General features: G+C 42.4%; 1 protein-coding gene across 1 annotated transcript; it reads right to left on the bottom strand.

Moving 5' to 3' along the window:
• Nucleotides 1-871: 871 nt before the first annotated feature.
• DAD1 (defender against cell death 1) lies at nt 872-25,238 on the bottom strand. The gene is made up of 3 exons (XM_004054904.5): nt 24,923-25,238; nt 11,028-11,202; nt 872-1,102 (listed from the first exon to the last, which is right to left on the bottom strand). The coding sequence occupies exons 1-2, from the start codon at nt 25,131-25,133 to the stop codon at nt 11,072-11,074; spliced, it is 342 nt and encodes a 113-aa protein (XP_004054952.1). The 5' UTR covers nt 25,134-25,238; the 3' UTR covers nt 872-1,102; nt 11,028-11,071.
• Nucleotides 25,239-26,346: the final 1,108 nt, after the last annotated feature.

Raw genomic sequence — 26,346 nt, 5'->3', positions numbered from 1 at the left:
GTAGCTTTACAAACTACAGAAGCCACCCCAAGAGATTTTTACTTAATTGGTGTGGGGTGTGGCCTGGACGTTGGGATTTTCTTTTTACATTACCCAAGTCATGCTAACATGCAGCCAAGTTGGAGAAACTCAAAACTCATCATTCTCGGTAGTTGGCTAAATTTAAGTAGTGGCATTCTCAACATAGCTTCCGCTCCATATATAGCAACCCAACAGCACCCAAGATGAAAACAGGGCTGCGAACATGACACATGTCGATATGCCCAGACTTCAGCCAGCAGACCTACGTTCCACCCAAGCTTTGTCATGAACTCTGATCTTAAGCAAGTCACAAATCTGAGTTTCAACTTCTTCACCTAACTAATGAGGACAGGAACCCCTAAGATAATTGCAAGAATAAAATGAGAGAATATTTGTGAAGGTGCTTTGGAGAATATTGTATCTTATAAGTCAACACATACATAACCCCCATTTTTCACTCTGTCTACATTGCCTAAGAGAAATATGTTTCACTTTTACCACTAAAACATGTTGAAACAGATGTAAATGTGGAAGCACATACTTAGTTCAATTTCTAGCAAAGTGCTTAATGATGCAGTTCCAGGAATGCACTGTCATAAGAGTGGAAGCACCTGTAACAATCGAAGGATTAGTAAAGGATTACCTGCTCCAGCAAGACGACAAAGGACTGCCATTTCCCAGGGTTGTCAGCACTGCCTTTTGCCATTAACTTCAAATATACTTAATGAAAACAAGGAGGCAGGTTCACAGCTGTAAGTTACCAACTCATAAAGAGTTCAGCACAGAGGACTGAAGAGAAAAAAAGGATTCTGATACCAGTAAAGAATAAAAACAGAGCCAGAGGCATATGGAGGAGTGGTATGGAGTTCTTTAATTTGGAAGGCAAAAGGTTACATTTAATGAAAGGCAGAGGTTGGATTAATAAATGTTTGTTAGAAAGTTGTTCTGACACACAGTGAACTCTGGGCTTTTCTCCTGCATAAAAAGCAGAGCTAGCAGCAAGTGCAAATCTGAAGAAAATCCATGTGTCCAACAAGCTGCCATCTCCAGAACTCTTATCCAGGAAATTCAAAGAGTGAACCTAGAAGAAAAAAGCAGCAAGGTTAAATGTCTTATGATACTAGAGACAGGGCCCCAAATCCTTCCATCTAAATTCTAACCCACAAGACAGTTATGGGGTTCCCACACTCAGGACAATATTTAAACCAGGCGAGAAAAACTAGAAAGAAGCAAGTATTTTTCAAAGAACATTTTATGGGAGTAGTATCCAGAAAAATTAATGTTCAAAACTGAATTTCAAGCACACCAAGGCAAAACCAACTAGGAACTGTGAGACATGTGTCCTAACGCCAGCTCTACCACTAATTAGCCGCAAGACTTCACATAAGTCACTCTGACTTCCCTGGCCCACAAATTCTTTGAGGTGAGAGGGTTGTAGTTTAACCTAAAGAGCTTTCCGGAATCTAAAATGCTTATAAAGCACAGATTTCCATTGGCGGGGAGGCAGGGTAGGGAAGTAAGGATTCAAGAAAGAAAGAAAAATTCCCAATCTCAGCTATAACAAAGGACCAAAATATAAGAAATAATTTAGTTTTCATTTAAAGATAAGTTTATTTTTGGGCAAGAAAAAGGTAAAGAAAGAGTAACCGCAACAGAAGTGGCCACATTGCTGCTAGAGCCAAATGGAACTGAGATCTGTAACTTGTGAGGTTGAACCCTCACCACAAGATACAGGCTTCCTTTAGTCCCTCAAAGCACAGCCTCCCACCTACTGGACTCCAGCACAGGTCTGGTTGGAAAGCGACCTCCAGCCCTAGGGGCTCCAATGTCTCCAGCTATAAGCAACTGATTTTCCCAGTGTGCCATAAAAATGCTGCAATCTCCTACATGTACCATGACTCAAAAGAGGCTGGGAAATACTACCTTTCAGAAGAACTGGGCTGCCCCAGGAGGAAAAAGGGCACTACCTTATTTGGTATATTGGGTCAAGTAAGTAACCTGGAGATTCTGGCATCAGAGCTTAAAGGAGAGATTTTGGACTTTCAGCCAGAATGCTTTTATTTCACCAACAATGGTATTTACAGAAATGCTACATAATTGCAGAACATTCCTGAATCAGTGGTATTATAAGAAATGTATAAAAGAAAGAGCAGTAACAGGAAGCAAAAGGTGTTCATAGTGCCAAACAAAACCAAACAGACCTATTCAAACTCACCTATTCATTCCATCAAATTTCTTAAAGCAAACTCTCTGGCAATAGACTATAAGCCAATATAACATTACAGCTTTTTTTTTTTTTTTCAAGACAGAGTTTTGTGCTTGTTGTCCAGGCTGGAGTGCAATGGTGTGATCTCGGTTCACCGCAACCTCCGCCTCCCGGGTTCAGGAGATTCTCTGCTTCAACCTGCTGAGTAGGTGGGATTACAGGCGTGTGCCACCACGCCCATCTAATTTTTGCATTTTTAGTAGAGATGGGGTTTCACCATGTTGGTTAGGCTGGTCTCAAACTCCTGACCTCAGGTGATCCACCCGCCCCAGCCTCCCAAAGTGCTGGGATCACAGGCCACCATGCCTGGCTACATTACAGTTCTAATGGCCAAGGTGAGAGAGGACTAGAGCATAATGCCATTTTCAGTGAACAAAGCCTTGACAGTTTTAGAAATATAAAAGCAATCCTAGTTTAGAAAAAAATCAGACTTTCAAGATTTTATTATATTAAAACATTTAAATCTAAGATGCTGAGGCCAGTCCACATGAAAGGCAAAAATTGACTTAAGAGAGTAAGTCTCTTTGATAGTGGTTTTCAGAAAATTCTGTTTACAAAGATCTGCTTCCCCTCTTTTAAAGCAGATCTATTTACCAGACCCTATTCTAAAAGCAGAGGTTCTAGGATTCTTTGAAATGTTAGCTCACACAATTGACTACTCAACAGCTAAGAAGAATGGTTTCAACTGTTAACCAGGGCATAAGGCTTTCAGGAAACTGACTAATAAAATCTCCACCCCTGATATCAAGACATGCAAAATGAAGACACCTACTGAGAAAAGTTAGCGTGACTTCAGTCTATTTCACCTGGGCAGAAGACAGTGCCATTTAATCAGTTTGTTCTAATCATCTTAAAAGAAAGCAAGGCATAACACAAAGAACTGTTAAAAATGACTCTGTAGAGATAGAAAAGATAATGCCAGCCAGGGTCATTTCTATTTGGAATCTGTATTCTTCTCCAGCAATACCTCTATTCAGACACTAGCACTGGGCGGATATGTTCAAATACTGATTTTCCTTCAAATTCATCTCATCCTGGATTCTAGTCACCCAATTAAAACTGAAATTAGAAATAATGTGAATCAAAGACCATTCTGCAGAAATTCTAGGTTTACAGTTCAATTTGAATCACCAGTTTTAGAAGGCACAGACTGTATATTTCTAAAAAATGAAAGGAGCTTTAGAGATCAGCTTCTTTAATCCTTTCATTACAGAGATGAGAAAACTGTAACCTGATAGTGTTGACAAACCTGTCCAGAGCTGTGCTGTGCTGTCCAACACCACAGCCACTAGACACAGGTGACTATTTAAACTTAGTCAAAGTTAAATTAAAAATTCAGTTCTTCAGTCTGTTAGCCACATTTCAAATGTTCAATAACCACGTGTGGCTAGTGGTTACCATAATGGGCGGTGCAGACCCTGAATGTTTCCCCACTGCAGAAAGCTCTGTTGGACAGTGCTGGTCCAGGATCACCCTCCCTAGCCAAAGTCAGGTCTCCTGACCTGCATTCTCCTCCATTTCTCCTGGACCATATTAAGTACGGCCAACTATGCAGAAACATTTGAGATAGCCGGCCTTCAACCTTTCCTATCAATCTCTGCCAAATTTTTCCCATTTAAAAAAGAAAAGCATCCAGTCTGATGGCTCTGATGAAAATTTAAAATAAATAAAAATTTCTTAAAAAGAAAAGTAAGTTTAATATTTTTAATGAAAACCCTCTAACATGACATATATATAAAGCCATCATCTGAGAGTCCTAAACCTAACAGGAAGGAATATAAAGGTTTAGAGTCCAAATGTCTGTTATCCAGTTCCCCCTCAGTCACTTATTAGTTCCAGGGCCTGGATACATCAACTAAAGTTTCACCAAGGTGTAATTACCTAAAGTGTAAAATAGGAATACTACTATTTGTCTGTCTCCACATCACTGGGTAGGAAGGAAGGATCACATGAGCTGATGTATGTAAAAGTATATGTGGAATGTATGTGAATCCTACAAGCCTGTTAACATGGGAACTAGAAGACATTTTACAAATGTTTATTTTTTGTAAAAGGCTTCATACAAATATGTGCATCTTGTTATAATCACATTTAACTTTCTACCTCCTATAAATGGATAATGGGAATCTGAAAATATGAATAAAAAGCAACAATTAAGGAGAAAACAGAAAGCAAAGCCCAAATGAGGATCCACAAAAACAGTACAATCCTCCTCAAACACAAAAGAACCATCAAGAATCATGCTGAGAGGCATTAACAGTGGCAAGAGACTTTGATGAACATCCAGACCAATCCTCTCACAACACAGACAGAGAAACTGAGGGTCAGAGGTAAGTTTATTTGTCCATTCAACTAGTTAACAGAGCAAAGCCTACAATACAAGTCTTCTGATTTTTTTTTTTTTTTTTTTTTTTTTGAGACAGGGTCTCACTCTGTCACTCAGGCTGGAGTGCAAGTGGCATGATCACAGTTCACTGCAGCCTTGACCTCCCACGCTCAAGCAATCCTTCCACCTCAGCCTTCTGAGTAGCTGGGACCACAGGCACACGCCACCACGCCCCTCTAATTCTTTTGATTTTTGGTAGAGACAAGGTCTTGCTATATCGCCCATGCTGGTCTCAAACTCCTGGGCTCAAGCGATCCTCCCACCTTGGCCTCCCCAAGTGCTGGGATTACAGGCCTAAGCCACCGCACCAGCCCCTCCTCTGACTTCTTGTCTCATGCTCTTCCCCACCCCACAGCCTCTCCTATGAATCTTTGCCTTGGCTTTTTTTCTTTCGTACCACTTTCCATGTTTTAGCATCCAAGTAACTTAATAACATAACTTTTTCTTGCAGTTAAAAATTGTTTATTTGGCCGGGCACAGTGGCTCATGCCTGTAATTCCAGCACTTTGGGAGGCTGAGGTAGGCAGATCACAAAGTCAAAAGATAGAGACCATACTGGCCAACATGGTGAAACCATGTCTCTCCTAAAAATACAAAAATTAGCCAGGCGTGGGAGCACACACTTGTAGTCCCAGCTACTCGAGAGGCTGAGGCAGGAGAACTGCTTGAACCCGGGAGGCGGAGGTTGTAGTGAGCCAAGATCATGCCACTGCACTACAGCCTGGACAACAAAGCGAGACTCCGTCTCAAAAAAAAAAAAAAAAGGTTTATTCTTTCATACACTCATTCAACAAACACACACTGTTACTGTTCACAATTAGACCAGTGGGAGAGAGAAGAAAGTGAATGAATAGTTTCATAACAATGTGATAAGTGCAGCACTGGAGGAATGCAGTAGACTAAGGGCTCCTATGCAACCTGAGGGGTGGGAATGACTTGGAATAGGAGTCATCCAAGCTGGGAGGATGGAGAAAATAAGGCAGTGAGTTAGGGCAGCAATGAAATTCATAAATATAAATCTATTTCGATATTCTTTTTTCTTTGGTAGCCTTAAATACACCAAATATAAAATAGAGTTCAATAAACAAGTAGAGTCATCAATTAGCACTTTTTAGCAAATAAAATAAGTAGATTCAAAGTTTTAAGAATGAAAGGTAAAGAACGAATCTCAGAGCCAGGCACTGTGACACACCTGTAGGTCCAGCTACACAGAAGCCTCAGGCAGGAGGATCACTTGACCCCAGGGAGTTCCCAGCTTGGGCAACGTAGCACGACCCCAGCACATAAAAAAATATATAATTAATCTCACCTTCTAAACAGAGAAAAATGAGTTGAAAAAAGTTATGATGTGACTACCTCAGATTTCCTACAAATGTAGGACAGTTCCCTCTGAGAGAGCTTATTTGGTGGCAGGACCTAATTCAATATAAGGTGGAAATATCAAAGAGAAAATGAAATAAAAACTAAATGGGCCCCTCCACCAACAAAAAATTAAAGATTATTGCCAGTGGGAGGTCACCATTGAGAATAAAAGACGTAGAACAAACCAAAAAAAGAAGCTCTCAAACTAAGGAGGTGAAAAAAAGAAATCAAACGGGAAACCTGAGGGTCTATGTGCACAGTCTTGGTCTTCCCCCACACAACAAAATCTAGGGCCACTTCAGGGTTCTATGCCCTTTTGTTCCTAACTCGACATTGCCCACTTCTGGCCAGAATGTAAAGCAACCCCCAACCCAGCATCTAAACCCACCTGGACCTCTGCTGCCCCCCAATGACTGGAAAGAAACTAGGTTTTTTAACACAGGTATCAGTAGCTTCTTCCCCCAAACTCAACTCCTTATGTTTTGTAGTAGTCTCTCAACACATGAAACATACAATCCACTAGGTGGCAGCAAAGCCCACAGAATAACATCAAGATCCCCTTCCCGAGGTAATTTTCTAGATTACTATACTTTAACTGAATTCGAAAAGCCAACACAATTTCATGTTTGTAAACAGTGCTGCCAGTCAGAGTTTAAAATGTTCTGCCCAACCCTGTAGCCCCCTTGTTCCAGCTAGGATCAAACACTGAATTTTTTAAGACTTGTGAGAGAATGGTCTCCATTATAAAAACAAAACAATGCTAACAAGGCACAGGCATTTGGCAACTATCTCCCTGGGAGCTGAGCACATTTTCAAGCAAGGTTTTGTCCCTTTGGGCCCAGTTCACCCTTCCTTCTGACCCAGAGCCCAATTCATCAGGAACTTTAATTCTCAAACTGTGATCCAATACAGTTCTGTCCTTCTTTTCCTCATTACCCTTCAGAACACCTGAGATGGACTGAGATTTTTTTTTTTTTTTTTTTAAAGGGTTTCACAGGCCAGGTGCAGTGGCTCACACCTGTAATCCCAGCACTTTGGGAGGCCAAGGCGAGTGGATCACGAGGTCAGGAGTTCAACACCAGCCTGGCCAACAGAGTGAAACCCCATCTCTACTAAAAATACAAAAACTAGCCGGGCAAGTGCCTGTAGTCCCAGCTACTCGGGGAGGCTGAGGCAGGAGAATTGCTTGAACCCGGGAGGCAGGGTTGCAGTGAGCCAAGACTGCACCACTGCACTCTAGCCTGGGCAAGAGAGTAAGACTCTGTCTCAAAAAAAAAAAAAAGAATTTCACAAAGAAACACAGAAGAACAAACATGGAAAAAACTAAAGTATATACATTTTTAAATACTGAAATCCACTGAGCTTCTTCCTGTCATGGATTCATTCAAAAATATGCCACCACCTACACACCAAAAACTGACCATTTCAGGTGTGCATGGATTTCTGGGGGTCAGAAGCTCACTGGGAGCATTTTTGCTTTTGTATTTTCATTTGTATAGTCTAAAAAATAAAAAATATTGAGTCTTTCTTGATCACCTGGATAGATAACATTAGTTATAAGATTTCTAGTAAGGGGCTCTTTTTTTTTTTTTTTTTAGAAAACAGAGTCTTACTCTTGCCAGGCTGGAGTGCAATGGTGCAATTTGGGCTCACTGCAACCTCCGCCTCATGGGTTCAAACGATTCTCCTGCCTCAGCCTCCCGAGTAGCTGGGATTACAGGCACCGGCCACCACGCCCAGCTAATTTTTGTCTTTTTAGTAGAGACGAGGTTTCACCATGTTGGCCAGGCTGGTCTCGAACTCCTGACCTCAGGTGATCCACCCGCCTCGGCCTCCCAAAGTGCTGGGATTACAGGCGTGAGCCACCGCGCTCAGCCATCCTAGCCAGGCTCTCTCAACTTCAGTTCCTCATCTATAAATGAGAACAGCAAGCCTATCCTCGTGAAATTATTCTGAAAATAAAATGATATAGAACAAGAAGTACTTAAAGCATAGCACACACTGAGCACTCATTATCTGTTAACTTCCTTACTTCCCCTTGAATTATTTATTTTTTTAACCCAATGCCATTTTCTTTTGACCTGCCTCTTTCAGAGTAGGTTAGAGTTTGTCACTCCCAAATTCATGTAAGATCAGCTATATTACAGAATTTTTTTTTTAATATCAAACTCTCAACTTAGTTGGAAAATATAAAGACATTCAATCTGTTTTGTTCTACCTTCTGAGCTGGTATAAATATTGAGAATTTACTTGGAACTATTTTTAAAGTGCTGTGGCACAGTGCACATATAGCTGAGTTAGAAGCACATAAAAGGAGCAAATAAATGTATATTTTTAAAAACTGAGAGCAGGACAGTATAGTATAATTCAAATGAAGGATCTCTATGAAAAACAATCTGGGCAATCCCCCAGAGAGAAAGATTTTTCTATGAACATACTCTCCATAGAAAGATTTAACACTGCAATCTGGGATTGAGGATTTTGCTATGCTTTGGGCCCATAATTCCCAGCTGAGCAGGTGGTCCTAGGTTGTTAATATGGTCTGCAGTACACAGTTTCTGCTGAGACTGCTTTTTTGTCTCTGCTTTTGTCATAATTTTGAAATACTAAGCTCTCTGCAGTAGAGTCCTCCTCCAATCATGACAGCCCTAAGAAATAATTTTCCATGATTTGGTATCTCCCTGAGCCTAGAAAACATCCTTGAAATGTTCGCTGTGTCCCCTTCCTAAGTACACACCATGACTCATCTAGAAAAAAAGAACTTCAGAAATCTAGAGTAAGCAATCAGAAGACATGACCTTTCCAGAAGGCTCTATCAGGAAGCCCAAGGGTTACTCATATTTGCAAGCGTGAGAAGGTCAATGTTGGTGGGTCAGTTTTCTACCTGCATTCAAGGTTATCCACTGGTAACAGTTCATTGTAACTGGCAATAGCTATTATCCATTGCTCAGATAACTCATCTGCTGTCCCTGCTCCCAGATGGTACAGCTGCTCTCTTCTCTGGATTTTCGCAGCACTTTGTTCAAACCTATAGCAAGGCCCTAACTGGGCTGTATTTTAACTGTTATGTTTACGTATTCTCCCCTACTAGACTGTACATGTCTTGAAGGCAGAAGCTACACTTTTGGGTTTTTTTTTTTTAATTGAGATAGGGTCTTGCTATGTTGCCCATGCTAGTCTCAAATTCTTGAGCTCAAGCAATCCGCCCACCTCGCCTTCCCAAAGTCCTTGGATTATAGGCATGAACCACCACACCCAGCCAACAATATTGTTTATATTCCCAACAACAAGACATTGGCTGGCACATAGAAGGGGAGGGAGGAAGAGAGGAGGAGGATAACTCAAGTCTTAATCAGGTCTCTAAGGAGTTAAATCGTACTAAAATAACAGAACAAAGTGGTTCTTAAAAGTTTTTCACTGTTGGGAGGCCAAGGCGGGCGGATCACCAGGTCAGAAGATCGAGATCATCCTAACACGGTGAAACTCCGTCTCTACTAAAAATACAAAAAATTAGCCGGGCGTGGTGGCGGGCGCCTGTAGTCCCAGCTACTCGGGAGGCTGAGGCAGGAGAATGGCGTGAACCCGGGAGGCGGAGCTTGCAGTGAGCCGAGATTGGCCACTGCACACCAGTCTGGGTAACAGAGCGAGACTCCGTCTCAAAAAAAAAAAAAAGAAAGAAAAAAAAAAGTTTTCACTGAAATAAACCTCACTGTCAACTTACCACTACCAAAATGATACCTTACCTGAACTAACAGAACTGTTTTTGAGGCAGTATCAAAGGAAAGGATTTATGTAACATATTATAAGTAAATGACTAATTCATGTCAGAAAAGGAAGTATAGTCACTGTCACATTATTGCATCCACTTTGCACATAGATGCTCTAACTCTTGTACTAGATTTCTGCTGATTAGTATAAAAATGATGGCTTTCCAAGTGGTGACAGAAGAGGTTGGTCCTAGGATATCCTTCCCCCAAATAGGATGAGATCCCCTAAGGTTCTCTTTTCTCTACCACCCAGAACATTACATTTTGCAATGCAAAGGCAAAGATTGCATGCATTCATCAGTAAGCTACATGGGATACCGGAAGGAGTACGGGGCCAAGAACACCGCTAGACTAGGGCACTTCACTGCACTTAACTATGTGGCCAGGGAAGGCCAATGGATTGTTCTAGGCCTCTGTTGTCTCATATATAAAGTAACAGTGTTGACATACGGTATGGAAAACAGCCATATATTTATTAAAGCTTTAGAACTCTGCTTGGGAGGGAGCGATGCAGGGGAGGGCATACCATATGTGATGAAGGCCAAGCAGAGAGGGCTTTTCAATTTCTGTCCATCAAAAAAAACTCCAATTCTACTTCTGCTTTATATACCAAGATTCTTTTTGTAAGAGTTTGTTTGGGAGAAGGAAGAAAGAACTCTACTGCTAAAAAAGCGAAAATGGCAAATGAACCAAGCAGCATCCCATCTTATATTTTAAAGTCTTCTCCCAAGTTAACCCAATTTCCCCATTTATTTCTACTTTAAGGCACATATTAGCAAATGCCCACAGTCATTCATTCAACATACACTGGATGCTATCAAATTTAAGTGCTATGAAAACAATGGTCCAGCATTTAAAGTCATCTGAGATCAAAATCAGAAAAAAATTAACTAACAAATCTAAAGGCAAAACCTACCATTTATGTCTCTTCCAAAATCTCCGAGTTATTTTCATGGAGTTATTGGTACAGAAATTATTGTACTAGCTACAAACATTAATTTTCTGTTACCTTAATGATTTGAAGAACAGAAAGACAAGGCAATAACCAAGAGAGGTAGCACTGATGAATTATGATGATATTAATGCATACTTTGCAGACCAATGGAAAATTCTGCAAATGTCAATAGCAGTATGGGAGCCTGGCCAAACATGATCAAAACTAGTCCCATCCAATTTCTCTTCCTAAAATCAACATTATAGGACAAGGACTATGATCATCACTTACATTCTTTTAGTCTCCTACTCCTCAATTAAGTAAATGAGAATGATTCAGCCAACAAAGTTCATGACAACAAGGTGCAGGATGGTGCTGGCAAAGAGAAAATCAGCAAAGGCTCGCTCTGGGGAGATGCCTTGGAAATCCGCTTTGTTCTGTGGGTTGATCTGTATTCTCAGGCAAACTGCACAAGAAGCAAAACACAAAAAAAATGATTATATAGAAGTATAAAATAAATATGCTAATGAACACAGACATACCCGAGGACCCAACAATTCTACTCTAACAGAAATGAATGCATACATACATCAAAGGGCATACACAGAAATGATACCCAGATAGCCCCAAACTGGAAACAATCTAATGTCTATCAACAGTAAAATGGATAAATTATGGCATATACAAACAATATTATACTGCAATGAAAAAGAACTTCTGCTATACACAAAAATGGATGAATTGCACAAGTAAGTTGGGCAACACAATCAAAACTTTATTTTTTGGGGAGTCGGGGACAGAGTCTCGCTCTGTCACCCAGGCTGGAATGCAGTGGCATGATCTCGGCTCACTGCAATCTCCACCTGCCGGGTTCAAGCAATTCTCCTGCCTCAGCCTCCCAAGTAGCCAGCACTACAGGCATGCGCCACCATGCCCGGCTAATTTTTTGTATTTTTAGTAGAGACGGGGTTTCACCATGCTGACCAGGCTGGTCTCGAACTCCTGACCTTGTGATCCACCTGCCTCGGCTTCCCAAAGTGCTGGGATTACAGGCATGGGCCACCGTGCCCGGACAAAACTTAAAAAATACACACTGGCTGGCCAAACCAGCTGGAACCCCGGCAGGTACCCAGAGGAAGCCAAAGACAGAAAAGCCCAGCTCCCACACAGAGACCAAAGGGCAGAGCCTAAATGTATACGCTGGGGGAACAAATGTATCCCCTCAATTAGATGAGGAATATTCTGGGATGCAGCCACACAGAGCCACTGAGAACTCGGCAGGAGACAGGGTCTGGTTGTGCTGCCCAGGCTGGACTAGAACCCAAGCGATCCTCCCACCTCAGCCTCCTGAGCAGCTGGGACCACAGGCACGGGTGAACACATCTGCCTAGCTCCATGGTATTTTTAGTGTGACCTTCTATTTATGGATAATGATTCAGGTTTTCCATTATAAGTTTATTTTAAAAATACATTTACTACAGTTAAAAAATGAATCAATTTAATTGCTTTGTTTTTTAAGAAACACACAAAAACCCTTGTATACAAAATCAAATGATTTTCAACCAAAGTGACAAAACCACTCAATGGGGAAACAGTCTTCCCAACCAACGATGCTGGGAAAACTGGATATCCATAGGCAAAAGAATGAAGCTGGACCCTTACCTTATACCATATACTACAAAAATTAACTCGAAACGGATCAAAGACCTAAATCCGAAACGGATAAAGGCCAAAAACTAAAAAACTCTTAGAAGAAAACAGAGCAAGTTTTATGGCATTGGATTTAGCAATGATTTATTGGATATGACACCAAAAGTACAGTCAACAAAGTAAAAATAGATAAATTGGACTATATCAAAGTTTAAAACTTCTGTGATAAAGGTACAATAAAGGGCACAATAGTGAAAAGGCACCTACGGAATGGGGAAAAATATTTGCAAATCACATATCTGATAAAGGGTTAATATCAGAATATATTAAAGTACCCCTACAATGCAATTAACAACAAAATAATAACCAGATTTTAAAATGGGCAAAGGACTTGAATAGACATTTCCCCAAAGAAGATATAGGAATGGCCAACAAGCATATGAAAAGATGCTCAACATCACTAATCACTAGGGCAATACAAATCAAAATTACAATGAGATATCACCTCACATCTATTAGGATGTCTAGTATCAAAAAAACAAGAGTTGGCAAGAATGCAGAGAAACTGAAACCCTTGTGCACTAACAAGTGGGAAAATCAAATAGGGTAGCCAGTGTGAAAAACAGTATTGCGTTTCCTCAAAAAAATTAAAAACAGAATTGCCATATCATATAATCCAGCAATTCCACTTCTGGGTACATATCCAAAAGAAGTGAAAGCAGGATCTCGGCCAGGCACAGTGGTTCACACCTGCAATCCCAGCACTTTGGGAGGCTGAACCAGGCGGATCACCCGAGGTCAGGAGTTCGAGACCAGCCTGGCCAACATGGTGAAACCCCGTCTCTACTAAAAATACAAAAATTAGCTGGGCGTGGTGGTAGGTGCCTGTAATCCCAGCTACTCGGGAAGCTGAGGCAGGAGAATCGCTTGAACCCAGGAAGTGAAGGCTGCAGTGAGCCGACATTACTCCGTCGCACTCCAGCCTAGGTGACAAGAGAGAAACTCCATCTGGGAGGTTGGGAGGGTGGGGGATGGAACCAGGCTCTCAAGCAATATTTGCATACCCATGTTCATAGCAGCATTAGTCACAATAGCCAAAAGGTGAGAGCAGCCCAAGTGTCAGCAGAAGAATGGATAAGCAAAGTGTGATGTATACATACAATGGAATACTCAGCCTTAAAAGGAAGGAAATTCTGATACCTGCTACAACATGGCTGAATCTTGAGGGCATTATTTTAAGTGACATAAGCCATGACAAAGGGACAAATACCATGTGGTTTCACTTATATGACATCAAGAGTAGTCAAACTCCTAGAAACAGAAAGTGGAATGGTAGATGCCAGGGACTGACAGAGAGGAGGATGAGGAGTTATTGTTTAATGGGAACTGAATTTCAGTTGCGGAAGACAAAAAAGTTCTGGATATGGATAGTGATGATGATTTTACAGCAATGTACATGTACTTAATGCCACAGAACTATACACTTAAAAATGGTTAAAATGGTAAATTTTGTCATGTTTTATCTTGACCAAAAACAAACAAAAAAAAGTCCGGGCACGGTGGCTCACGCCTGTAATCCCAGCACTTTGGGAGGCCGAGGCAGGCGGATCACCTGAGGTCGGGAGTTCAAGACCAGCCTAACCAACATGGAGAAACCCCTTGTCTACTAAAAATACAAAATTAGCCGGGCATGGTGGCGCATGCCTGTGATCCCAGCTGCTTGGCAGGCTGAGGCAATGAGGCAGGAGAATCGGTGGAGGTGGAGGTGGAGGTGAGCCAAGATCGTGCCATTGCACTCCAGCATGGGCAACAAGAGCGAAACTCCATCTAAAAAAAAAAAAAAATTAAAAAATAAAACAAGGGCCAGGCACGGTGGCTCACTCCTGTAATCCCCGCACTTTGGGAGGCCAAGGTGGGCGGATCACCTAAGGTCAGGAGTTCAAGACCAGCCTGGCCAACATGGTGAAACCCCATCTCTAATAAAAACTACAGAAATTAGCTGGGCATGGTGGCACGCACCTGTAATCCCAGCTACTCAGGAGGCTGAGGCAGGAGAATTTGCTTAAACTCAGGGGGTGGAGGTTGCAGTGAGCCGAGATTGCACCACTGCACTCCAGCCTGGGCAAGAGAGACTCCGTCTCAAAACAAAACAAAACAAAAAAGTATATGCTATATGATTCCATGTACAAAAAGCTTAAAACTTGGTAAAACCAATCTATGGCAAGATAGTGGTTTTTATCTTTCACAGGGAGAGGATAACTGGGAAGATGCAAGGAGGCGTATATGGTGCTGGTAATGTCCTGCATCTTGATCTGGATAGTGGTTAGACAGGTAAATTTAAAAATTTATCAAGTTGTACAATTAAATTTCACACTCTGTTAAATGAAAAAAAAAATTACTTCTCAGAGTTACACTGAAACCTAGAGGCTTTCTCAGAGAAAAAAATATATAACCAAAAAACCCACAAAGCTCTCTTATCTGCTGATTTAAAGGTTTCTAATTATACCTAGATGGGGATGCACTTGAGGCAACAACAAAGGGTCCGGGCTGAATGATAAAAAGTTATAAAAATGTGAATTATTTTCTAATAGAATATTCATTTAATGGGTAGCAGAGTTTATAAAGATAGCACGCTCATTCTTGAGAACCTCACAGTTCTCGATAAACTATCTTTGATCTCGAAGTTCTAGCAGCTGCTTATTTGTCTCAAAAAAGGCAGAAGACCTAAGAGAGATAATTCATGAGAACTTTCCACTGCCATACTCTATCCCCTTGAAGATTCTTACAGTCACCATTGACCAAAAAAAAAAAAAACAGGCAGTTCCAGGAATACACTCTTCCGAAGTATCTTTATGCCTGTGATAAATTATTACACTGCTTAAGAAAACCTAAACTCACTTCAGGCTAGCATCATCCCATCATTAACTAAGAAAAAGCAACAAACAAATCTAATCCAAAGGCCAGAAAACTATCAGACTAGTTCTCCAGAGCCTGTCACCATGGCAACAGTTTTCATTATGCTTAAACATGTAAACACCATAGAAGCACCATTGATCCTTTCAGGTATCCAGACCCTTAAAAATATTAAAGACAATGACTGAAGCAAGGGTAACCAGTAAACCCCTGCTGTAGAAAGTACAGATTCATTCATCCACTTGGGAGAGCAACTAGCAATATCCATTAATATTTAAAATGGTTTTACCTTTTGACAAAGGAATTTATCTTACAGAACAAAGACATTCTGAAAGTATGTTTGTAAAGTTGAAAAAAAAATTAAAACAGTCTAAACATCAAGGGGATTAAACTATGCAACTGAGATGCAATGAAATCCCATGCAATTATTCAAAAGAATAAGGTAAATTCTCTGTACATTGACAGCAAACATATCTAAGACTTATTAAGTGAAAAAAAGCCAATCTTTTTTTTTTTTTTTGAGACAGGGTCTCACTCCATCGCCCAGGCTGGAGTGCAGTGGTGCAATCATGGCTCCCTGCAGCCTCGACCTCCTGGGCTCAAACAATCCTCCCACCTCAGCCCCGAGTAGCTGAGACAACAGTCATGCACCACCATGCCTAGCTAATTTTTTTGTTTGTTTGTTTTTGGTAAAGACAAGGTCTCCCTATGTTGCCCAGCAATCCTCCCGCCTCTGCTTGCCTAAGGGTAGGGACTACAGACATGAGCCCCCACACCCAGCCCATTCCTAATTTCACTTGGCCAGGGCATGGTGGCTCACAACTGTAACCCCAGCATGTTGCGAAACCAAGGTGGGAGGATCACTTGAGCCCAAGAGCTTGAGACCAGCCTGGGAAAGATAGGGAGACCCTGTCTCTACAAAAAAAAATGTTTTAATTAGCCACATGTGGTAGCACACACCTATGGCCCCAGCTACTCGGGAGGCTGAGATGGGAAGATTGCTTGAGCCCAGGAGGTAGAGGTTGCAGGCTGCAGTGAGCCACAGTCATGCCACCGCACTCTGGCCTGGGAGACAAATCAAGACCGTCTCAAAAAAAAAGTAAAATATTTTATTTACATATAATGATATACATAATTATCTTGTCATTTCAGTTAGAATCTAGAAAAAAATCTGAAGAAATAGAAAACTATTAATAGTGGTCATTGGAGTAAAGAACACGGTGTTGAGTTTTGAGGAAATATGAGGGAAAAAAAGAAAAATTATCCATGAAGGTGGATAAGGTAATAAATTGATGTTATTATTATTGTGATCATGGTAACCAGATTATTTCAATGAAAACATATGAATCAGAGTCCCACAAAGTTGGAAAGGACCTCAGAGGTCATAAACACCAACACCCCATTTGATGTATACAATGCCCACGAGGTGGTAGGGGGTGGCCATGCTTGGGGAGGCGTACTAATCACGTGGGAAGCTTTCCAAAGTATACTCACCACTTACAGAATCTGGTAAGCCACCTCCAGATGGAGAATTATCAACTTTCCAGAGCCTGTGTTACTGATAAGGATATCACATCTCTCAGATGCATTGGAAACAAAAAAGGCAAAAAAAAAAGCCTGTTCAAAATGCTCCACTACCAATGATCCTTCAGTCTCTCCCTGGGCACTTCCAAAGATGGAAATTTACTACCTCTTCAAGCAGTCTGTTCCATTTTAGCAATTCTGATTTACTCTATCCCCTTAAATGTCCATTTATTCCATAAAATATTTACTAAACATCTACTACATGACAAGCAGCATTTCACGTGCTAGGAATATGGCACAGAACAAAACAGTCTGGCTCTCAAGGAACTTACACTCCTATGGAGAGAAACATATAATCAATAAGTTAACAAATAAACCAGGAACTACTAGATAGAGATATGTACTATGAAGAAAATAAAACAGGATAATAAAGAGTGACTGGGAAGCTTTTCTTAAATGCAATCATAACAGAAGGTCTCTTTAACAGCTTGCTATTTAAGACCAATATTTGAAAGATAAGGAACCAACCATGTAAAAATTTGGGGGCAGAGCATTCTAGACAGTAAGAACAATCTTGACATGTTATAAACACAAGGACAGACACCAGGCATTGTGGCTCACACCCGTAATCCCAGCACTTTGGGAGGTCGAGGCGGGTGGATAACCTGAGGTCGGGAGTTCGAGACCAGCCTGACCATCATGGAGAAACCCCGTCTCTACTAAAAATACAAAAAATTAGCCGGGCTTGGTGGTGCATGCCTATAATCCCAGCTACTCAGGAGGCTGAGGCAGAAGAACCGCTTGAACCCGGAAGGCGGAAGTTGCAGTAAGCCGAGATCGTGCCATTGCACTCCAGCCTGGGCAACAAGAGCGAAACTCCATCTCAAAAAAAAAAAATCAAGGACAGACCAACAAGACTATAGTGATCAAGGGTTAGGACACAAGGGCCAAATCCTGAGGGGCATGGTAAACCTCAGAAAACAGTATGGATTCAGTTATAAGAGCGGTGGAACAGTATAATGGTTCGCAAGGTTAAAAAGAAGCAGAAGGCCGGGCGCAGTGGCTCACGCCTGTAATCCCAGCACTTTGGGAGGCCGAGGTGGGTGGATCACGAGGTCAGGAATTCAAGACCAGCCTGGTCAAGAAGGTGAAACCCCATCTCTACTAAAAATAAAATACAAAAAATTAGCTGGGTGCAGTGGCAGGCTCCTGGAATCCCAGTACTAGGGAGGCTGAGGCAGAAGAATCGCTTGAACTCCGAGGGCGGAGGTTGCAGTGAGCTGAGATCGCGCCACTGCACTCCAGCCTGGCGACACAGTGAGACTGCGTCTCAAAAAAATAAAAATAAAAATAGGCCAGGCGCAGTGGCTCACACCTGTAATCCCAGCACTTTGGGAAGCCGAGGCGGGCGGATCACAAGGTCAGGAGATCGAGACCATCCTGGCTAACATGGTGAAACCCATCTCCACTAAAAAATACAAAAAAAAAAAAAAATTAGCCGGTCATTGTGGCGGGCGCCTGTAGTCCCAGCTACTCGGGAGGCTGAGGCAGGAGAATGGCGTGAACCCGGGAGGCGGAGCTTGCAGTGAGCCAAGGTCGCGCCACTGCACTCCAGCCTGGGCAACAGAGCGAGACTCCGTCTCAAAAATATAAAAAATAAAAAGAAGCAGAAGAATTACCTAGGACCCAAAGAGCTCGGGGGAATGGTAGTAAAAATGGACAGAAATAAAGACATACAGGCTATATTTTGGAGAAGACAGAGCTTGCTGATGAAACAGATGCAGGAGATAAGAGAAATCAAGGACCCAGGAAACTTAAATTTCTTCATTTAAAAACACAACCGGCCGGGCGTGGTGGCTCATGCCTGTAATCCCAGCACTTTGGGAGGCCGAGGTGGGTGAATCACCTGAGGTCAGGAGTTCGTGACCAGCCTGGCCAACATGGCGAGACCTCGTCTCTACTAAAAATACAAAAATTAGCCGGGCATGGGGGAGCGTGCCTGTAATCCCAGCTACTCAGGAGGCTGAGGCAGGAGAATCGCTTAAACCCGGGAGATGGAGGTTGCAGTGAGCCGAGATTGTGCCACTGCACTCCAGCCTGGGTGACAGAGTGAGACTATGTCTCAAAAAAAAAAAAAACCACAACCAACATTGACACCACGTACTAACTGGTGAAGAGGCAGATGGCTGGATGAGCAGGTTTGATCTTGGACATGTAAAGTTCAAGGTACATATCAGACATCAAGTGAAGACATCAAGTTGGCAACTGGATTTACTAATTTGGAATTCGGGGGACAGTTCAAAACTAAAAATATAAAGGAGTAGTTGTAGGTATACAGGTGTTATTTAAGTTTATCTATTTAAAAAAAAATACAAAGTGAAGGTATCTACAACCATGCTCTCAGTCAGAGAAGCGCCCAGCACAAAACAGCAGAAAGGAAAAAGCAGTGAGGTGAGACAGAACAAGCAGGAGAGTGTTGTATTCAAGAAGAAACTTTCCTTTTACACAGAAGCCAATATCTACATTAAATGCTAAACGTTGCAACATGGCAAGAGTAGTTTCAGTGAAGTAGTTCAGTGAAGTAGTGAGGACAGACCAAAACCAAGAGTGGGTTAAGGAATGAATAGTTAAGGGAGGAAGTAGGAACATTAATTATCCTTTCAAGAAATTCTGTAATGATGGAAAGGAAATGGGATGGTAGCTAGAAGATTATCTGTGGTCAAACGGATTTTTTTAAAATAGACAATATTAGAACATGTTTGTATGATGGGAATGATCCAGGAGAGAAACAGAAATTAATGACACAGAACAGAGGAATAATTGCAGAAGCGGAGTCCCTGAGTGAGCAAGGGAAGACTGGATCCTCTGCACAAGCAGAGCTTTCACAGGAAAGGGACACATCATCCACCATGAGAAGTCAGAGAGTATGGATATAAAAGTAGGTGATCTGTTATGATTCAGTGGTGAAAAGATGAAGGAATTCTTATCTACTTCTTTTTTTTAGTGAAAAAATAAAAGCAAGATCATCAACTAAGAATAAAGGAAAAGAGGAAAAATAGAGTGATTTGTGAAGCCTACTTTGGGAAGGCAAATATATAAGAGAAATATTATTGCAGGACCACTAGGCAGGGTTGGATGCACATTGTGTTCCCATTCTCACCAATAATTCTCCATCAGCACCACATCCATATTTACTTGTCTGTATTTCCCACTAATTACAAACTCTGTGAGAGTAGAAGCCACGTCTGTGTGCTTCACAGTTGAATTCCCAGCACCTTGGCAGAGAACCTAGCATATCATTGCTCAGTATTCCTGACATGACTATAGGCCTGCTCACCATTTAACATATACAGTGTTCAGTACTGAGGATGGAAAGATGAGAAGACAGCCCCTGCCCTCAAGGGATCCCCTTCCAGAGAGAAGGCAGACACCCAAATACAGCACAATGCCATATCTCTCTCACACACACACATACAAGGTGAAAAAGGAATACAGAGGAAAGACCTCAATCTGCTGGAGAATCAGGGAAGGGTTCCAAAGGGCAATAAGCCAGGCATAGTGGTGTGTGCCTATAGTCCTAGCTACTCAGGAGGCTGAGGCAGGACTGCTTGAGCCAAGGAGTTTGAGGCCAGCCTGGGCAGCACAGCAAGACCTTGTTCTCTTTAAAAACAGTAACAAAAAAAAAGGAAATTGCACTTGAGCTGAGAAGTCTAAAAAGTGAAAGAATTTTGAAGGCAGTCAAGCAAAGGCAAATAGTTTGACACATGAGAGTGTTCAGAGAATGACAAGTAGCTCAATACTGTTGGAGCAGAGTATAGAGGAGGCAGAGGCAAGAGATGAAGCTGCAGACAGCGAGGAAGCCAGATCATGAAAGAGCCTGTATGTCAAAAAAAAAAAAGTTTTAATTTTACTTTGGGAAACACAAATTGTACATGGAAGTGACACAATCAGATTTGCAACTCAAATCAAGCCTGCAAACACAGTAGAAGATAGACTGGAAACCAGAGGCCGGAAGGCCAGTAAGGAGGATTACAGTAGTCTTCGTAAGAGATATTGAGAGGCTAAAACAGAGGATGAAAAAGTAGCAATGATATGAAAGATATGTAGAAACAAGACTATCAGGCACATGGGTGGCAAACTTCTAATCTCTTGGATAACAGTTATGAGAGATAATATTAGGATCCACAGATCTGATAGATAATTCCAAAAGAAGTGCTGGACCCCAGTCCACAACAGCCTAATAGCTCCCGTGAGACAGAAAACTCTGGACTAGGCCTCCTTGCCTTACAGATTCATACCGGTTTTGAATTTGTAAACTAGGAAAAACAAAACTATTTTTTAAGACAAAATTACCTCATATAGATTAGAGAACAGAACAGATGAAAGTTGGGAAATGACTTAAAACTTGTTTCAAGACCAAAGACTTATTTTGAGGACAGTCTTAATGTTTTCTACTTATCCCTCCTAAATAGCACTTTAAATGAGCACAGCTTTCAGTTGGGCAAAAAAGGAAACTAAAGAGTTGCCAACACTGGAATATAACTCTAAAAAAGGGACAGATGTCCTCTTCTAGAGATATCTAACTACAAGATAAACAGTCAGCTACTGAGGATGTTTGAAATCTGTCTCAAATAAGAAAAATATTCTACCTCTGAGGTCCTTTTAAAGCCAATATATTATACTCTGATGATCCAAAACACACACAAAAAAAGATCTCTCAATGGCAACTTTCTACCTCTGGTTCCTTCTTGAAACCATGGTTAAGTCTGTCAGCTATGAGGGAATAGAAGAAAACAGACTATTTTCATACCATTAGGCCCAATAACAACAGGTTTTTTAAAGGTTTGGTAGCGTTCTGAATTGGTTTAAAATGTACTGGTCAATTTCCAAAGAGCATATGCTAAACTAACACATGCAGAGGGAATAGAAGAGAATAGACTGACAAAAAAAAAAAAATAGAGAAGATTAAAGAACATTTCCCTCCAATTCATCCTACATGCTAACACCAATTTTAAATCTTTTCCTTTCTTTAAAAAAGCACCCTCAGGGCCGGGTGCGGTGGCTCACGCCTGTAATCCCAGCACTTTAGGAGGCCGAGGCGGGCGAATCACGAGGTCAGGAGATCAAGACCATCCTGGCTAACACGATGAAACCCTGTCTCCACTAAAAATACAAAAACTTAGCTGGACGTGGTGGCAGGCGCCTGCAGTCCCAGCTACTCAGGAGGCTGAGGCAGGAGAATGGGGTGAACCCAGGAGGCGGAGCTTGCAGTGAGCCGAGATGGCGCACTCCAGCCTGGGGGACAGAGCGAGACTCCGTCTCAAAAAAAAAAAAAAAAAAAAAAAAAGCATCTTCAGAAGCTTTACTATTACCTACAGGATAAAGTCCAAATTCCTGGCCGGGCACAGTGACTCACACCTGTAATCCCAGCACTTTGGGAGGCAGAGGCAGGCGGATCACCTGAGGTCAGGAGTTTGAGACCAGCCTGACCAACATGGAGAAACTCCGTCTCTACTAAAAATACAAAATTCGCCGGGCGTGGTGGCACATGCCTGTAATCCCAGCTACTTGGGAGGCTGAGGCAGGAGAATTGCTTAAACCTGGGAGACAGAGGTTGCAGTGAACCGAGATCGCCATTGCACTCCAGCCTGAGAAAAAAGAGCAAAACTCCATCTCAAAAAAAGTCCAAATTCCTTGGCCTGGCATTCAAACATCTAGCACCCAGCACTACCTAATCCTTCAGCAGTATCTCCTACATTTCCCTCTCCCAGCTCACTGGACTCCTCCATTGTCTTGCAACAGGAAACTCCACAGGAAAGTTAGAAACCCCAGCACCATAAAAAGGAACAAGGCTACCTTTGCCAACAATCAAAACAAAGGATAAGCGTCCAAATTTCCCATTAAAACCAGTCTCCAGTTGATGATCTAGGCTAACAAATGGCAGAAGAGGCAGGATTTAGGAAAGTCAATGCTGTCAAAAGAAGGGTAAATCATACCCTTCTGTGGCAACTAAGAATTATCATGAATCCCTTTTTTTCCTGAAGCTGCTTTCATTTCTATAGCTCTATTATCTGTTATCTAACAGATCTGGAAATCCTAATCCCCCTTATTGGCCCCATTACTAATATGCCCTTTTACTAGGTTTTTCTTCAATGACAAGCCACCTAGTTCCCATTGGAAAGGAGAAAGGCAGTCCAGTCTGCCAATTCAATTTCAGCCACAACGGGCTCAAAAACAGGTCTTGGCATAAGCGAAAGTCATTTGCTCAAAAAACCTTCTGGCTTTATTACACTGATAATCTATAACTCTAGTCCATGCCCTCTCTTCAGCAAACCACATTCTTCAAAGCATCCATGAAAAATCATTCTAAACCCTAGAGGCTTATGAAGGCAGAGTGACTTCTACATGGAGAAGGCATCTTTTTTAAAACAGCTTTCAGACCCTGCCTTGCTCCTACTCTTCCAGACCTGGAAACAAAAACATCAAACAAAATTAAATCAAAAGTTCTCATCAAGGTTCCTTCTCCGGGCTGCTAATAAAAACATTTAGTACCGTGGCAGAGGGCGGTGGGTGGGTGGTGAATACTTAGAGCAAAGGGGTACTGTATCTGGTCGGATGATGGTTAACACATCCTGAAGGCAAGGACGCCACCACAGACAACTAGGGGTCTTGGTCATCTAGGACAAAAGTCAAAGATGGTAACTAAATATCCAATCAAAAGGCTAATCTGCAACTTCAGTACACAAGTCATTAGATCCTCAGGCCTGTTTTAAATTCTAAGAAATATCTCTGGTGTGTCAGAACAATGTAAATGTACAATAAGCATTCTATAGGTCTGTAACTTTAAGCACAGCACCACTGTCTCCAGACTTTTTTTTTTTTTTTTTTTTTTTTGAGGCTGAGTCTCACTCTCACCCAAGCTGAAGTGCAATGGCACGATCTCGGCTCACTACAACCTCCACCTCCCGGGTTCAAGCGATTCTGCCTCAGCCTCCCGAGTAGCTGGGATTACAGGTGTGCGCCACCATGCCTGGCTAATTTATGTATTTTCAGTGGAGATGGGGTTTCACCATGTTGGCCAGGCTGGTCTTGAACTCCTGACCTCAAGTGATCTGCCTACCTCGGCCTCCCAAAGTACTGGGATTACAGGCATGAGCCACTGTGCCAGGCCTCCAGACAATTCCAATGCTGTATTTTGTCTGTACCCCAACTAGACCATAAACTCTTTACGGTTAAAGAACATGTGCCTGATGTATCCCCAAAGCTTTTACCATAATGCCTCATATTGGACTGAAAATAACAACTGATGACCTGACTGATGATGATCACACTGAAAAGAAACCATGAATGCTGGCATGTTTTCAAAGTCAAAGTATCAGGTGATACCAGTGATAGAGGCCACGCCTGTTTTCAGTATTCACTGAATCCCCGTTGGGCAAGAAAAGTCAGATTTTAACAAAAATTGATGGAGACAGTTCTCGCTAAATATAGCAGTCTACAAGGTTACCAAATCCTGGAATCAAAAGGAAAAATAAGGCTAAAATAGAGTTATGTGAACAAAAATTGGGTTCAGGACAGTGAAATAACAGCTTCCTCAACAAGAAAAAAAGTAGTAGCAGCTAAAAGGCAAAATCAAGTAAAGGATGATTCAACAAGAAAAGCACCAGTATTTATATTCTTTGCACTCTCATTAAAACGTTTCACCGGAGATTGGTAGTGATTAGGCCAAGATGACAGAGATGATTCAAGGTTGGGTTTTTCATTTGAAAAGTCTACTAATTTTAGAGTTGTGTTAAACCTAAGTTAAAAGTTGGAATAGGGTTTTCCCCGGGCCAATATTAAGTGAAGTGGATCACCAAGTGGAGTAGCAGCACGAAGGTGGTTTCTTTAGACTTTTAAGTCCAACTCCTACGCAGCCGTTTGGTATTAGGCATACAATCTAAACTTCCTGAGCCTCAATTTCCCCATTCACAACAAAAGGGCAATGCAGACTCTTCTCATAACTTCAAGGGGCGGTGGTCTGATATAGAGTACTATGAAAACAAAAGCAGCACACCAAAGTAACACATTATTATTATGATCACTTATAGAACCATTACCCGCTAGGATGAAACTCCCCACACAAGAGATGAAGCCCGAGAGAAAAGAGTTGAAGGGGAAGGTCCCCACGAGGAGACAGTAACCGAACTGCAGCGCCCCGGTCAGCAGTATATACAGCAGGTACGCGTCCAGCAACTTCAGACGCTGCGGAGTGGAGCTCAAGTACTCTTCTAAGAACCGCGAAATGACAGACACTACCGACGCCGACATAACTGCACGCAGGGTACTCCGGTCCGCGCGCCCCAAACTCTCAGAGGACCCGTCGACCACACCGGATGTGCTGTTTGCGCATGCGCACCCTCGTGACCTAACTCCGCCCTCCCCGGTGTGCCAATTTGCGCAGGCGCTGAGGCCGGCCAGGGCGCGTAACAACTAATGCGCAGACGCCGACTGCATCAACAGACTCAACTACAACTCAGAAAAGTTAATGCGTCTGCGCAATGGCCCTATCAATGAGCTGGGGACGTGTACTCTTTCTGTTCTGTTTCCGCCCGTCAGCTCGGTGACGCCCACAGTTGCTCTGGCAACAAGACACACTGGGAGGAAGAGGGGAATAAGCTTTACTGGGGACCGCGTAGCTAACCAGAGGTATCCGGCTCTCTCTGGTCTTTCTGAGTCCTGGAAGATTTAACGGTTTGCATCTACTTTGAGGCAATGCCTGGCGTTCCTGGAGTTTGATACCAGCCTGACCCTAATTCTGTTAAGGGCGCTGTCTGCAGATGTCTGTCACAGATCATTGGAACAAGTCAAGTTCATCCGCAGTGAGACCCGGCGCGGCCAATCACTGCGCAGGCCCCAGTTTAGACTTAATTACTTGGGGGAGTGAGTGGGTGTGGTGAGGGGCGGGAGGCAGGGAGGAAGCCTGACCTCTGCAGGGTTCTGAACTGGAACTCGGGATCTGGCCCTGCAATGCCAACATTTATTGGGCGCCTCCTTGGGGCCTGACGTTGTACTAACTTGTAGGGACTCTCACGTGAATCAGATATATTTGCAGCCTTGAAAGAGCTGGTGAAGGGAGGGACAGCTGTCGAATGTCGTGCAAAAAGCATATGGTCAAGTTTAGCAGCTCTCTTTCCGCAAGCTGGTATCTTGAACCTGGTGTAATATCCCGGGATGTCAGCGTCGAAAGGCCCGAAAGAGCATGCCTGGTTCAACCCTACTCTCTCCAACTCATTTTGCAGAAGAAACTGAAATGGTTTCAGGTTTTGTATTTTAACAAGTGGGATTATTTTGAGGGTTTTAACTTTTTTTTTTTTTTTTTTTTTGAGACGGAGCCTTGCTCTGTCGGCCAGGCTGGAGTGCAGTGGCGCGATCTCGGCCACTGCAACCTCCGCCTCCCTAGTAGCTGGGACTACAGGCACGCGCCACCACGCCCGGCTAATTTTTGTATTTTCAGTAGAGACGGAGTTTCACCATTGTTAGC

The sequence above is a fragment of the Gorilla gorilla genome, chromosome 15 (assembly GCF_029281585.2).
Source record: "Gorilla gorilla gorilla isolate KB3781 chromosome 15, NHGRI_mGorGor1-v2.1_pri, whole genome shotgun sequence".
In the NCBI taxonomy this organism is placed as follows: domain Eukaryota; kingdom Metazoa; phylum Chordata; class Mammalia; order Primates; family Hominidae; genus Gorilla; species Gorilla gorilla.
Note: the sequence above shows the minus strand (reverse complement) of the source record. Positions and strands in the feature narration are given on the sequence as shown.